Below are 16,522 nucleotides of genomic sequence, written 5' to 3'. Positions count from 1 at the left end.
ATGGGGGTTACCTGTGATGCTGAGCTGGGACCTGTTTCCACTCCTCTTAAATTGCCTCCCCCTGTTCTAATGATGGCAGAGGAGGGGATCCACCATTGTTTGTGGGGGTATCACCCTGTGTCTTTCTCACAAGTTTGGCATAGAGTTACTCCTCCAAACTCTTTGTCATAAAGACACTTTCCCATCTTTTGAGACTACTGCTGGGGAAAACCATACCAACAGGCTTGCACAAGTAGTTGTTTTTCTGCCCCAAATTTGCTGTTTACTGTTGTTCTCATTAACTCCATTTTAAGTAAAATTTAGGTGAAAGCTTAATGACAAGCTCCCCATACCAGAGTTAAAATGAAATACATGTTTATAACATCCTATGTTCACATGGAGTATGAAGTAGAGGTGGGACAAAGGGACAGTTGGTGCGCAGTATCACCTGCACTTTCTTTTAAGAAAACTATCACCTCAATATGCTTTTGGTTTCTAAATTCCTCTGTATAAACTTTTGAGTTTTAAGATACTATGTACATCTAATTTGTTAAAACATTGATTTTTTTTTTTTTAAAGCAATTTATTTTCCTGCTTTCCTCTTCCATACGCAACATATTAAATATACGTTCCATTCTTTAAGTGACTTTTCATAGAATAACATGCATTCAGTTTGAGAAAGTGGTAACTGTCATACCTTTTTGCACTTGTAGCAAACATAATAAGCATATCTGTTCATGGCATAGCCAGCTGGGTCATTGTAAAATCTAACACCTGGTGTTGTAATGGCCTCACTCTTGTGCAGTCCTTCATACTCCAATCTCATTAATGCTTTTCTCCTTACATCTTCATAAAGTTCTTTGATTGGATCAAGCAAGTCTTTTAATACTGTATGATTGATTTTGTTCTGAAATTTTAAAAAAAAGAATGATTAAAATTTATTGTATATTTATTGCAGAGGAGCTGTAATAATTTATAATATGGTCAAGCACAAATAGCATAATGGATGTTACAAGCACTCAGTGGATGCTTAAAAAAAAAGGCTGATGTGTTTCATTTGCTATTGTAGAGTTTTGTATATGGCCTTTTGTTATATGAAATCAGCAGCCCTTACAACAGACTGTGACAAACACAAAGGAATGGTAAAGAGTATGTGACATACGTGATTTTATTTTTTCTCTAATTTTGCTCCTTTTTATTACTTAGCAAATAGGAATAACGCCTTCTAGTCCTCTGTACTAAGTATTAAACAAAGCTATTGCCATTAATTACCAAACACAACGTGAAGAAAGAAACGTAGCATGCAGAAATGCCTGACAGTGCACAAATTTAACATTTCTGAGGCTTTAAAATGCTTCACAGCAACTACTATATACATACTTTTGCTTATACCAATTATAAGCAGACAGCTTAATTAATTATACTTAAGTATATATTCTATATTCTTCATCTCTGTCCTGTTACTGAAAAGCAAAGAAGCTTTGAAAGAGGCAAGTAAAATGGAGAATCCAGATTCCTTGCTTGAGACAGTGTGAATTAAGATTACTTCTTCCCTTTTTCCCCTTAGTACCTAAACTGCAAATTTACAAGCAGATGGTGCTAAGAACAAGATAGCATTTAGACAATGTCTGCATTATGTTTACTTTCTAAGAAGAATCTTAATTCAGGGAATAGTAGGGAAAGTAGAAAGATTTGTCAATGACACCCTTTCTGTAGTGACATGAGAAATTAAGGAAACAAAGGAAGTATACTTATTTTATATTGCAACAAGCAATGTATCATTAAAAATGAAAAGAAAAAAAGTAGAAATAGTATTAGGCAACTTGTTGGATCTCTGCAGAAAACACACAGCTCATTTACCTTGCAAATAGGACAGGACATAAACCCAAAAGTTATCCTTGGCCCAAGCCATCTGTTTTCAAGTACTCGTTGACAGCATTGCAAATGGAAAACATGGCTGCAGTCCAACTTTAGGAAAAGAACAACACATAAATGTTAACCACAAAAATACGTTTTCTTTGCTTTTAAGCAGCAACATATATGAAATAAAATCAATGTTTTAAATCCCGGAAGATCTCTGTTTTCTTCTTAAAAAAAAAAAAAAGAATGAATACTAAGCAGCTGTTAAAATCGTAACACTTTCTCTCCAAGACAGCCAATGGGCATATGAAATACATATGATGTATATTTACTAATATCTCAGTTGTTTTCTTATTTATAAAATACCATATATTTTAAATAAACACAGAAAAATAAGTTGATACAACATTCTTGTTTCAAACAGCAGCAATGCCAGAAAACAAATAAAGCATTTCAAGTCATTTACATCCTGTACCATTACCATGTTTATTCTGAAACTCTTGAGAATGTCATTTGAGGGACTTTATATTTTAACTTCTTCCACATATAGTATTACAACCATAAGATTCATCTTTTAAAAGGGGGAAAAAAAGATAAACCTGGATAGCCGGTGCTGCTGAAAGTGCTTCAGTAAAACAGATCATACACATGTCATCAGCATCTTGCTTAAGAGTTGTAGCATTCTTATCACAACCATGCAAACATGGTAAACAGTGCTCTTCATTCTTAACGCCGCCACATGGATGGCCACAGGGATGTGTCTTGCTGCAGGCAATTTTAGCATACTCCTGTGAAAGGTAAACATTTGATCTTTTTTCCCCGCCCAAGAACAGGTTGATATAGTGCTATTTTTTGAAAGACTACTAGTTCATGCAATTAACTGAGATGAAAGAATGACAATTCATCTTGTCCACTGCTAGACCAAATACTTGGGAAAAACTGAACATTTCGTGTAAATGAAATAGAACTGATGCATTCACATTCCTATAAAATATTATTCCTAAATAGCAATGACATAAAGAAACATTTTAACATTTCATTCTGATATACAGAAATATTTATTAGCTCTGTTTGTATTTGTAACATTCCTTTCATGTAATCACTGCTTGCCCTGAATTTACAGCCTTAGAACATCTGCAGATTTTGGTTCTTCAGGAAAGGAAAGGATGGAGAAGGTTTACTCAAAACACGAGTCTTTCTACAGTATCTTTCTTCTGTCTTATTTATCTCATAATGACTGATATTTATTAATACAGACCTGGCAATCTGTATCAGAACAAACACTTCCCACTGCTGATAATTCTGTTCCACTCCTACAACCACAGAAGCGACACGCTTCAGAACTGCTGGTGGTTGGTTTGCCTACATCCACAAAAGGAAACAGAAATGACTTCTATCATCATGAAATATAAGTGACCAATATTCAGACACAATCACAAACCAACCAGAAAAACAACAACTTTTATACATTTAAAATGTTCTATTTATACTTATAAGCAGAAATCAAGAACATCGCCCTAATACTTTTTGGGCAAATGCTCAGGTAAAAGGTAAAAAATAATCAAGAAAGAGTACATCTAATAAAAGTTGTGTTTTACCTGTCTGTTCTCTGAACTCCACCATAGCTTTCATAGTTTTAGAATCTGCTAATGCCATCAGCCAGAAAAGCTTTGTCCTACCACAACCTTCGTGCAGATCAACTTTGATAGCTTCTTCTTCTTCTTTGAATACCTGTTATATTAATCAAACAGATAACAAATACCATTTTTATGTTATTCTTGTCATTCTCTCTTTGGACTTTGATCAGATGTTTTAAAGATTTTGTCAGGTTTGTCTACTGCAAGCTATTTTTAATTTATACACCCCTTAAGTTGTACATAGTGGGAAGAGGTTTTGTGGTTTAAAAAATAAAAATATTGAAAACTAACACTCCAGATAACATGACTGGGAAGCAATAGAGCAGCAATGCTAAGGAGAGAGCTGCACAACATTTTTCTAATTCAAAGGGAGATGGAGATTATAGCTCACAACTAATAATCATCTCCAGTAGACCACAGTATTAAAAGCAGAAGATAACATTAGAAATATCTTCACCATGTCAGTAATTTATCGAAGTAGCACTGATAATTATGGTCCTTATGTATAATATTATGGACTACACAATGAGTTATATATCAACACATCTCTTCCACATAAATATGCAGTGCATGTTTTTAGCTAAGAATCCAGAATTTTTTTTTTTTTCCCCCAAAAATCAAAAATTCATAAGAGATCCATGTTAGACTTCACGGGTCTCTTTCTCTTTTCCTTAGTTTCAAAGGTAGTTCTGTTTTTATTCACTTCACCTGCAACGCAATAAAAGTTAGAATTCTCCTGGGTATAGATGTATCTTAATTTATGCTGGAATCACAAAACAAAAACTGTAAGTGCTTCACAAAGGTTCTGCATAAGCAGGTCACAGTAACTCCTTTCTTGATAGGAGAGGAAAAACAGATAAGAAGTACGTATAACAGAAACAGAAGTCGGACAAAGAAAAGGAAGCTAAGAGAAAACAGGCAATAGGGAACATGACAGAATTTAAAATTTAAATGGGGAGGCTTGACATGAAAGATGTAAAGGTAAAGGTGGTAAATAAAGATTAAAAGTTTAAACATGCTTTTAGAGGTGAACAGGAAAATCTGCTAAGTAGCTGTTTTGGACGGATTAAAGGAGAGATGTGAGGACTTCTATGAGATAAGAACTTACTTTTATCAACTGTAATCTGAACAGGCTATATAGGAGAAATCAGAAAAATAAATGAGACTAGACTGTGTTGTGACAGGACAGAAGAACAGATGCATAAAATCATCTTCTTAAGATGACAAAAAAGGAAAATTTCAAATGGGATTGCAAAGATCCACGCTAAAAAATAGTATGTAACAGATGTACAAGGAACTTCCAGGCTGAACGCACTCTGCAAACACTGAGGCACCAAGGAAAACAGAGACCTGATATTTACATCACATGCTCTGGACTAGCTGATCCCTTGCACTGACTGCTTGCTAGCATTTGAAGTGCACTACGTATATCCCTGTATCTTTGTTTGTCTGTTTCAATTGGAAGGAATCCAGTTCAAGCTCCCAAAGGGCTTCTTTATTAAATCAAAGCATGGTAAGGAGAGATGATCATATCTGTTTCAAAAGCACATTCCTGATTCTAAGTAAAACGCTATCATAGATGGACTTTAGCAGGGAGATTAGTAAGGGTGTCCACTGAATTAGTTTTATTAACTAGATTTATTATTTTAACCTCTGTACAAATATCCTCCCCTTTTCCTACGACTACTTATAAATGACCACAAAGACTTAAAAGATAAATGCTGTATCAAGAAAGAGGAAATGTTCAATAGTCTCAAAAGCAACAGCATCTTCAGTGTAAATTGCAGTGAGAAAAAAATATTCTAAGAAGAGTAAACATTCAGGTTTACACATTAATAGGATGAAAGGCTAGCATGAAAGAACACCAATTAGCAAAGTAAAGGGCAATGTGCAAAAACTCAGCTAGGTAAGTCAAAGAGAAAAGACATTTCATCCCTAAGAGAAAAAAAATAAAATAAAAATCAGGAAGTTTTCAAGCTTATGGATAATGGGAACACGAGGACTAGGGAAATACTGAAAAATAAGAGATGACTGTCGTAGGGAATCAGTGGGAAAATTTCCTGTCAAGTGATCTTCTGAACATCAAAAAAATCTAAACACTTAAAAATGAAGGGGTTCACAAGCACTAAAATACAATAGTAATAGTAGAGGAGGTATAGTTTAAAAGGAATAAAGAACCAAGGTACACTTAAGAAAGGCTCTCCAGTTTCTAGAAGTTTCCTGAAACTGTTCCTAGACAATGTGAGAATGACAGAAAAAAGCTGATGTAGTGTAACAATTAGAATGAGAGAATGTGACACTGTTTTCAAATCTTATAAGATAACGGACGATGGAATTTCACTAAAATGGAACAAAGAATTACATGAAAATGTATCTATTCCATCTTCAAAATAAAACAGCATTTTGAGTCTTGCTACTACCACTTGCTTATATATTAGTAGGAGAAATGAACATAATGTATGCAGTACATACAACACGATGCCATGAATACCTGTCTCTGATGAGTTTTTGTTCGTCGATGGAGATGAAGGAATCGGTCACAATCTGTACACAAATTCCCACAGGCATTACATAAAATGATGGCAGCAGTTTCACCATCATCATGGTTATCGCACATTGGCTGAAAAAATTAAGAAACATCATTAAATATTTTTCCCTTTGTTAAATCCTTCATTTCCTTTAAGCATTTGTTTGTATCCTCCCTTAGTTCTAACCCTCAAATTAGTAATAGACGATAAAGAGCTTCTTCAGACTACTAATTCTATTTTTAGAATAATCAATATCTAAACAACTACTTCTGCACACAAAGAACCCCAGTTTACTACATAAGTATTTCAGTATTCTTCATCTTACATATTGTGTGACGTAGCACAAATGTATCCTACAGTACATTTGGGACATCATTTTCAACTAGGCAGAGTTACACAGGAAGAAATTGTTAACATGGGGCTATGGGCATATTAACAGAACAGTTTGTAGATAAACAAAATATTTTTCCTTAATTACTATGATACGGCATATTTAGATTGTTCAAAGACTTAATCAAAGCTGCAGAAAGATTTAATTCAACACAGTTTTTGTTTTACAGTTCAAAATATCTCTAAAAACAATATTCAGTGACTTTGATTATGCAAATTTCTGAGTTTCCACTGTACTACAGAAATTGTGGTTTCCAAGATATTGCTCATGTAACATAGAATCCATTCCACAGCATTCCTGCGAGGAGGAACACATTTCGCCTCAAAATTTGAATATCCTGGTATAAAAATAGGATTGGGGAATTTCAGAATGAGTTCAGCAGCTCATATATCTGCTTGCCTGTGTCTGGGCTGCTCCTCTGACATTTCCACTTGTTTAAATAAGCTCCAATTTCTGAATTTTTCCTCTTATCTACAAACTAGACCTCTGTTCTGTTTTTCTAATCCTCTGCTGCTTATTCCTGTGGAACAACACAGGAAACCTAAGGCAATGAAACGCTTCTGCCAAAGCAAAGACAGATGAAATGAGTTAAATTTGATTTCATAAAGCCAGTCTTTTTTATTATGGAATCCGCATTTCTAGTTCAGCTATTTAATTATCTAACAAAAAATCTCTTCTGCAGATCTGTCTTAAAATGGTTCATTCTGTGGTTAAACCACAATGCAGTGGATGAGCAATTGGTTGACAGGTCAGACTGAAAGGATTATAGTTTGTGGAGTTACGTCAGGTTAGTGGACAATCACTATAAGGGTTCCGCAGGGCTCCATTTTAGGACCAGTTGTCTTCATGTTTTTATAAATGATTTGGGTACAGGGCTTGTAGGTATACTAAATATGTTTGCAGATGACACTAAATTATGGGGAGCTCTTGACTCCCTTGAAGGTTGAGAGACTTTGCCTTGACAATCTTGACAAATTTTAGTGTTGGGCAATCACCAACCACATGAAGCTCAACAAGAGCAAGTGCTGGATTTCGCACCTGGAACAGGAACAACTGGGATGCATGTACAGGCTGGGTAACGAGAGGCTGGAGAGCAGCCCTGCAGAAAAGGGCCTGGGAATTCTGGTTGATGGCAAGTTGAAGGTGAGCCAGCAGTGTGCCCTGGCAGCCCAAAGGGCAGGCTGTACCTGGGGAGCAGCAGGCCCAGTGCTGCCACTGGGTGAGGAAAGGGGCTGTCCCACTCTGCTCTGCGGTCTCACATCCTGCACTGGGGGCAGGGCTGGGTGCCACAGTGTAAGAAGGACATAAAGCTATTAGAGTGCCCAAAGGGGGGTTATAAAGACAGCAAAGAGTCTGGGGGGAAAATGTATGGGGTGTGGCTGAGATCCCTTGGTTTGCTCAGTCCAGAGCAGAGGAGCTGAGGGGTATCCTCATGGCGGCTGCAGCTCCTCACAGGGAGCGGAGGGGCAGCGCTGAGCTCTGTTCAGCTGTGGAGCTGTGTCAGGGGAGGGACAGCTGGGTATCAGGGAAATGTTCTTTGCTGGAGGGTTGTTGGGCACTGAACAAGTTCCCTAGGGCAGTGGTCTTGGCATCAAGCTGATGGAATTCAAGAAGTGTTTAGACAGTGCTCTCAGACACAGGGTTTGGACTTTGGGTGGTCCTGTGTGGACCCAGTGGTTGGACTCAGTGATCCTTGTGGGTTCCTTCAACTTGGGATACTGCATGATTCTTAAAAAGCAGCAAGGTTTTCTTCTTCTAAACCTGTTTCATTAGATTATGAAGCTGTGTTTTTAGATATGAAAACTAAAAAGTTTTGGGAAGCCAACTTTTAAAGATTAAAAATAGGCCTTTGCTCATGACTTTGCGAATTTTTCTGGTCTTCAAGTTTTCTATCAGTTGAACAATATTCTGCGCTAAATTACAAGGTCTACAGAAGAAAGCCTTTTCTTCATCATCTCAGAAACCTTTAGTGTCTGCTCCCTTCTCTCAGCAGAGTTTCAGTCCTTGCTGTTGCAGCTCTACACCTCCTGTATTCTCTTTTTACCTACACTGAACTGCTCTTGAGGATTATTTGCTCTTAAGCATATTCAGTTGCTAGCAGGAAGGCACGACCCCTGCCTCCCACAGGGATTCATCAAACCCAAACTCTTCATAGAGAGATTAGCTCCATTACTTTTCCCTTTCCAGATTCACATAAAAAAATATCGTAAGACTTTTGCAACACTGAAAAATACAGACAATTTCAATTCATCCACCATATTTCATATTAAAGTTGTAAAACCTCCAGGTAAATGGTAGCTTTACTAAATTCATTTAGACTGTTTCTTTTTTTGGGTAATTGATCTCTTTCTTAGATCTAGAAGATGAAGCTAAATTAAAAAGGAATATAAAAGGATTGTCTTTACAATGTTATAAAAACCCAGAAAGCAAAAACATCTGATAGAAAGCATTATATTACTTGAATTGCTGTTCTCAAAAGCTCATCCTTTAGGTGTTAGACAGGTTTTTATTCACCTTGAATACCACCAGAATTGCTACCTTATTACTACTTTAAGTTGGAATTTTTGTTCTCTGAAGAGTATTTGTGTATAAAACTTAAACTGTCTATAAATTGTCTATAATAATTCAAATGTATACGTACTATTTCCATTGGGGTCAGAAGGAGGAATAAGGTTAGGACAAGTATCTTTTCCTATTACTTATTCTAAATTCTTTGACTACTGAATAAATAAAAAAAATAAACACAGAAACACATAATTTTCTGTCTCACCATCTGTTTCTGCTGTCCGTCCTTTCCCATCCATCTTCCTGAGGAAAGTCTATCAACATGATCCTGATCAAGTACACACAAGGATGCTAGGGCCAGCCATAACTATTGAAAGGCAAGATAGAATTAAATGTTATAGAAAAACTAAATTAAAAATCTCAAATACAACAAATTTAAACTTTGACAGACAAGAATAATACCATTACTTGCAAACTGTATCATCATTACCTGAAGTCTTGTCCATGCAATACAAAATTTTTCTTTACCGAAAGAAGCCAAGCACCCAATAAAACTTACTGAACTCTTGGGAACTAATTTGTTTCTTTCAATTTCCTCACTTTATGTTCAAAACTATGGTAGTTAGCGTGCAAGAGAGAAACAGTGAAGAAAGATCAACCAGAATATATTAGAAATATGACAACTTATATATCTTTCCCAAGCACTGGAGATATTGTGGGGAAAAAACTGAACATAATACAATAATCAAAAAATCTTAGGTCAGCGTGATTCACTTCCCTATTCTCTTCTCACTATCCTAGTCATTTGAGATAAAGTATAAGGGGGTTGTCTAAATGTCTTCAGGTTTTAGGAAAGGTTTTCTCTCTTTCTCTCCGCTGTCAACAATGAAGTACTAGATGTAGTAGCTACATGAGGATAACTTGTCAGTAATCCTGCAATCCATGGCTTTTGAACAAGTTTTCATTTGGACAAAATGGCTTTCTTTGAATGAGTCTGCTAAGACTTCCTTCAAAATGTGCACCTTCATGGCAGAACTAAGTTTATTCACAAGGAGAGCTGGCCTGATGTTCAGTACTTATCTAAGACCTGACTCAACTAGCACTGCAGCCTTGAGATGTGGCAGAGTTACCTCAGAAGTGTATTTATTCAAAATTCTGATTTTAATGGAGTACTTTTTTTACCACAAAGAAAACAAGTCAATCTGCTGCAACTCAGAGAAAGGAAGACTTCCATTAGGTCAAGCAGTGTTTGCTGTAGTTGGGATACAACATAAGCTGCATACTGTGTAAATTGTTTCCTGAGAAAACCCATATAAGGGAATTCCCATAGAAAGGAATTTTTGCCAAAATATAGGGAAGCTCTCAGATGGGCTTTTAATCCTTGCTTGCAATGAACCAATGCGAAATTCAGAAGAGCTCTTACTCTGGTTGTTGCAATGCATCTCACTGGTGATCGGTATTCTTCTTCCATTTTGGTCAGAGCTATGATGGTTTCAGCAATAGCATTCTTTGTCACACGGGACCAAGCCTCTGACAGATGACCCTGACAAAGAGGAATGTGTTTTAAATGTTAATAAAAACTGTAATAAACTGTTATAGACATTTACAACTAAAACTGAATTGCTACAAGCAATAGTAGGTTATGATCTCAGGTTAGAACATAAAAGATTAAGTCCCAGGTTTAGCATAGAATCCACTGTTTCCCTGATGTTTTCCCACTTACACATACCCTCTCTACAAAAAATACTGGCAACAACTGTTAAAAAGAAGTCCTGAACAAACTGGCTTCCCTCGCCAATTATTTCCCAATGTATGTTGCAGGCTATGCACTGAATGAAGTGGGGCAACTGAGAAAAACATGCACATACATACAAGAGTCATCGCATTAATCCTGGCGTTCACTGCAAATACTGAGCACTCGTATTTGCAGCTAACATTCCTTTCCTACCTGAATTTTTACACATTTCCAAAGATGTTGATGAAGTAAATAGAAACAAAAATACATCATGTGGAATCGCACTGGTACCTACAACAGACCCTTCCTTGAAGGGGAAAAATAAATAGACATTCTATGTACAGACCAGCGCTCCTGAAGAATGAAAAGAGTTTTAATCAGGGTCATTTAGAGCATCACCTTGAACTAGGTGTAGAAAGGAAACAAACCTAACTTCCTACTAAACTACTTTTTCCCTTTCTCTAATAAATATACAAACCTTATTTTCTTCCCCAGTATTGTTTCTGGGAAATAGCTGAATCAGCTTTCATCAAATTCTTTAGCCACATAAATTTGCTTGAAACGTACTGTATGGGAACTGCTGAGTCATGGCCTGAACCAGTGATTGATCACTTGAGGCAAGAACTGTGTCAACCATGGGAGCAGAGGTAAAGGCAATTCACCTGTGTGACTAGAAGGGGTGGAGCCTGGCTCCACTTCTCCTACACCCCATTTAAGGGCTAGAGATCCTTCTTTTTGGAATTTTCTACTGCAAGCCTAAGATATGGGCGAGCCTTTCCTTTTTGATTGTCCTTTCCACCACATTAATTTTTCTAACCATAACACTATAAAATACCATCTTAACTATAACAGTCTTCTAACTGTACAATTGTTAATTGTACATTTGGTGAGCCAGGCAAGTCAAAAATACTTTAAAAAATATATATACCTTTACTTTGGAATATCTATAAATGGGTCGGGGGGAGAACATTACCCTCTCTCCCTCTCCAGACAAAACCATCCCTGGACAGGTAAAAGACATAGCTATAGGACAATTCATGGTGTGACAGGGGATGTTAGTCCTCCCAAAGCCTCCAGACAGAACTGGAAGCCCTATGTAGAGTTGACAATTTTTGATCCCAGAAGAATATTCAGAGGGTTACTTCAGAGAGTTACGGTGTCGATTGACACAGATGCAGAAACATCAATAATTTTTGAGGATCCAACTAAATTTAATGGAGATAGAGTGACGATTGGTGGTTTTAGGGGACAGCCATTCCAGTCACCCAAACATGTTTGTAATTAAGGGTTGGACTTCTTCCACCCCAGGAGTATGAAGTGTCTTCTGCCCTAGTCCCAGAGTACATCTTGGGCATAGACATTTTTTGGGATCTGGCTCTCCAGACAACTGTGGGAAAGTTCAGATTTGGACAGAGCTGCATTAGCATCTGGGCAGTACAGGCAACACTGAAAGGCCATGTGAAGCACGAGCCTATTTGCCTGCCAGAACCGTGCCAGATTAATACTGTAAAGACAGTATAGACTGCCAGGAGGACAAGGTGAAATATAGAGAACAGTGCAGGAATTAGAAGTTGGCATTATAAGACCTGCACATAGCCCATATAATTCCCCTATATAGCCAGTGCAAAAGTCGGATGGATCATGGAGAATGACAGTGGATTATAGAGAACTGAAGGTCATGCTGCCTCCTCATGCGGCTGTACCCAATATGGCCTTCCGAATGGACACACAGAGTAGGGAAACAAAAACCTACCACTGTGTCCTACATTTGGCAAATGTGCTCTTCAGTATTTCAATTGCTGAAGAATCACAAGACCAGTTTGTGTTTACATGGGGAGGCAGACAGTGAACCTTTCAGGTCCCGCCACAGGGGTACATGCATTCACCAACGTACTGCCATAACCTAGTGGCGTGTGACCTGGCTGATTGGGAAAAACTTGATCATGTTAACTTATATCATTATATTGATGATCTGTTGACATCCGACTCACTGGAGGCGGTAGGAGAGGCAGCAAATTCATTAACTACCTATCTGCAAGAAAGAGGATGGGCTATAAGTCCTCATAAGGTGCAAGGTCTGGCCTATCTGTAAAATTCCTGGGGGTAGTTTGGTCAGGAAAGACCAAACTACTGCCTAGTGCTGTAATAGGTAAGGTTTAGGAATTCCCAGTCCCTACAACACCAAAGCAGCTGCAGGAGTTTTTAAGCACACTGGGATACGGGTGTCCCTTTATATCTCACTTAGTGAAGCTGCTGAGACTGTTATACAGACTCACAAAAAAGGGGCGACTATGGGACTGGGGGAGAACAGAACAGGCCGCTTTCCAGCAGGCAAAACTGGCAGCTAAACAAGCTCAGGCATTGGGTATATTCGATCCTACACTCACAGCCAAGTTGGATGTTCATGTCACTCAGGATGGCTTTGGCTGGGGCCTGTGGCAATACCAGAGTTCTGTTTGGACCCCCCACTGAATTCTGGTCTCAGGTCTGGCACGGAGCAAAGGAAAAATACAGTATGATTGAAAAACAGTTACTGGCTGCCAACTCCACATTACAGGTGGTAGAGCTGATAACCCAAACAGCTGAAATCATAGTTAAGATCATAGTTAAGATCACCCTGCCAATTCAGAGGTGGGTAAAAGATCTGACCCACATACTTTAGACAGGGATAGCACAGGTGCAAATGGTGGCATGACGGGTTGCCTATCTCAGCCAGAGGAGTAGTCTATCTTCACCACCACTCAAAGAAGAACTCCAGAAGATCCTAGGCCCAGTGATGTATCACAGTGATGCACCAAAAGAAACACTGGTTGCTCCGCCAGAGAAGAGTCCCATTCAAGAGGGAAAATATCCTATTCCTGAAGATGCCTGATACACAGATGGGTCTAGCAAGAGTAACCTGAGCAAATGGAGAGTGGTACCATACCATCCTTGCACCAAACAGTCTGGTTTGATGAGAAGTATGGTCAGAGCAGCCAATGGGCAGAACTGCAAGCTATGTGGATGGTTATAAACAAGGAACCTGGTGATGGTATCCTGAACATCTGCACAGACAGTTGGGCTGTGTACCGGGGGCTCACCGTTTGGATTGCACAGTGGGCCACCCAGGAATGGACTATCCATGCCCAATCAATCTGCGGGAAAGACGTGTTTAGACATATGGAATGCAGTTAAATGCAGGACTGTATGTGTCTACCATGTTTCTGGTCACCAGCCCCTCCAATCACTAAGAAATGATGAAGCGGAAACACTGGCCCAAATTCAATGGATTGAGAATTCACCATCTGAGAACATTGCCAATTGGTTACATGAGAAGCTATGGCACACGGGACAAAAGACAATGTGGGCAGCTGCTAAAGCATGGGGACTGCCCATACAGCTACCTGACATCACCCAGACTATGACGCTTGCTCCAAGATGAGACCGAGATCATTGCCCGAAACAACAGCCCATCTTGCTAGAGGACACAATCCTCTCCAGTGATGGCAGGTCAATTAAATTGGGCCCCTTCCTCTGTCTGAGGGGTGCGATACGCCCTGACCTGTGCTGACACTGCAAGTGGGCTACTGCAGGCCTATCCGGTACTGAGAGTGAACCAGGCACACACCATCATGGCACCCACAAAACTGATGTCTGCCTACGGGACACCTCAAATCATCGAGAGAGACCAAGGGATTCACTTTACTGGCGTAATGATACAATGCTGGGCAGAAGAAAACAGCATGGAATGGCGATTCCACCTGCCATATTATCCAATGGGGGCATCCTCATTGAAAGGTATGACGGTATTCTTAAGGCTGCCCTGAAGACAGACTCCATCCCTGCAGGGATGGACAAAAAGACTCTATGAAACCTTGCGGGACCTGAATGAAAGACTTAAAAACGGCAGACCCAGTGCCCTGAAAATGCTACAGACAACATGGGCCTCCCTGCTTAGAATCCAAATTACCAGCACTGATGATCTGGTAAGACTCCAAATTGGTAATGAAAATAATCTTCTGCTCCCTGCCCCTGAAAATTTAGAACCAGGTACCCATAGAATAAAATGGCCCTGGAAGGTGCAGGTAGGACCCAAGTGGTGTGGCCTACTTGCACTTTGGGGGAAGATTATTGGAGGTGGAAGGCTCGGTAGTACCTCTAGTAATTGATACATGGCCTACTGTTATTGTGGTCAACACTCTGGTCTTCATTGCAAAAGGGTCCCTATGGCAGATCAAGACACCCCCTTTGGTGCCTGATATAGTTGTGCAGCTGCAGGTACCTGGCCAAACAGTATGGTACAGGCAGCTGGGGCATGCCCCAGTACAAGCTGAACTGTTGACCCAGGATAGGAATACGGCCTGTCTCTTGCCCTAGAGGGCAGACCTTCCTCTCATGATACACCAGAAACATCTGAAACTCCTTAAACTCTCTTAGAGTCTATGAGTCTCTAGGATCACCGGAAAGAATGAAATACCATCAAAGCATTCCAGTGTTGCTGTCAGATCATGTGTGACACCTGGTGATGGTCTACATGGGACTGACGGAGCACAGAATGGACCTGCACCACATGACTGCATGCCTCCAGTAACACCACCAAGCACTGGCCCATGAAAGAGCATTTCATTTTTTGATTTTCTCTAACTATAAATTGTTAAAATACCATTGTAACCAAGCCACTCTTCTAACTGCACATTTGTTAACTGTACACATATACTCATGGAAAATTTCAACTCAGATGGCTAAAGTACTAATCAGCAATAAATGTACAAAAGCTGATCTAAAAGTAATGCCTCCTATTTTATTATGTTGACCCACAATATCAGAGGTGAAGGGCAGTGACAGGGCAGTAGAGGTTGAACCTCCCAGCCAATATTCCATTACATGTTGTTGCTGCACAGGAGCAGGACAGTCTGACATGGAAGTGTGTATGGAGCAAAGGTGTGTCACTGAATTCTTCCATCTGGAAAAAATGTCACCTACTGATATTCACTGACTGCTCACACAGGAATGGAAGGAACATCTGTATGCAATTTATTGAATCAATACAAGGCTGAAGGTGGCAGTGTCCTGGATTGCATTATTACTGGTGATCTGCTGTCACCACTACGAGCTGAAGTCAAAAGAACAGTCCATGGAGTGGTGATGTGAATTCCCCATCAAATAAAAAGTTCTCAAGATACAGCCCTCAGTGAGTAAAGTGATGTGCGCTATCTTTTGGGTTAGGAAATGTGGTTCTTCTGGATTTCCTGGAACCCAGACAAACCATCAACTCTGATCAGTACATTGTGACACTGTCTAAGCCGAAGGCTTAGACTTCCAGAGTGAGGCCAGGAAAGAAAACAATCTTTCTCTTACAACATGATAAGATTGGTCATACTAGATTGAAGACCATGGCCTGCACTGTCCCACCACACCCACTATGAAGTTCAGATTTGACACTTTCTGACTTCTGTCTGTTCAGGAGGATGAAAAATGGACTGCATGGGCAACATTTTCCTGCCATCAACACCATTTTAGCATCTGTGAAGCACTGAGTCACTTCTATTGGTACAGATGGTTTTTTTTTACGAGCATAGCATGCAGGCTCGCTCAGGTCCATCACTAATGAAAATGCACAGCTATTAATAGTATTATAATAGTAAAGACTGTTGAAAAACAGTCTTTTGTAGCTGAAAGTTTGCTCTGTCAAGTAGTGCTGTTGATCTCTTTGTATCTGTTATAGTTTCCATGGAAATGAATAGGAGGCATTACTTTTGGAGTAACCTATATAGATGGCCAAAAGAAGCTTAACGTGCATTTTTAACTAGACTTCATTCATGAAACATACATATTCACTGTTAAGTGAAAAATACACTATCACCATACTGTAGACACCTTTTATTTTTCAATTAGAGCTCTGAGTGCT

At 39.1% G+C, this 16,522-nt stretch overlaps 1 protein-coding gene across 16 annotated transcripts in view; it reads right to left on the bottom strand.

Annotated features, from left to right (window-relative positions):
- Positions 1 to 16,522, bottom strand: part of MYCBP2 (MYC binding protein 2) — a 210,416-nt gene that overhangs the window by 3,892 nt on the left and 190,002 nt on the right. For all 16 annotated transcript variants that reach the window (XM_052705771.1, XM_052705772.1, XM_052705773.1 and 13 more), the window contains 8 exons: positions 10,324 to 10,443; positions 9,166 to 9,267; positions 5,968 to 6,096; positions 3,438 to 3,570; positions 3,098 to 3,201; positions 2,439 to 2,627; positions 1,840 to 1,947; positions 677 to 886 (listed from right to left, as the gene is read on the bottom strand). In XM_052705771.1, the coding sequence (XP_052561731.1) occupies positions 677 to 886; positions 1,840 to 1,947; positions 2,439 to 2,627; positions 3,098 to 3,201; positions 3,438 to 3,570; positions 5,968 to 6,096; positions 9,166 to 9,267; positions 10,324 to 10,443 (1,095 nt within the window). The remainder of the gene's footprint in view (positions 1 to 676; positions 887 to 1,839; positions 1,948 to 2,438; positions 2,628 to 3,097; positions 3,202 to 3,437; positions 3,571 to 5,967; positions 6,097 to 9,165; positions 9,268 to 10,323; positions 10,444 to 16,522) is intronic.

Source organism: Tympanuchus pallidicinctus, unplaced genomic scaffold (assembly GCF_026119805.1).
Source record: "Tympanuchus pallidicinctus isolate F22 unplaced genomic scaffold, pur_lepc_1.0 scaffold6, whole genome shotgun sequence".
In the NCBI taxonomy this organism is placed as follows: domain Eukaryota; kingdom Metazoa; phylum Chordata; class Aves; order Galliformes; family Phasianidae; genus Tympanuchus; species Tympanuchus pallidicinctus.
This window is presented reverse-complemented; position numbering and strand designations above follow the sequence as displayed.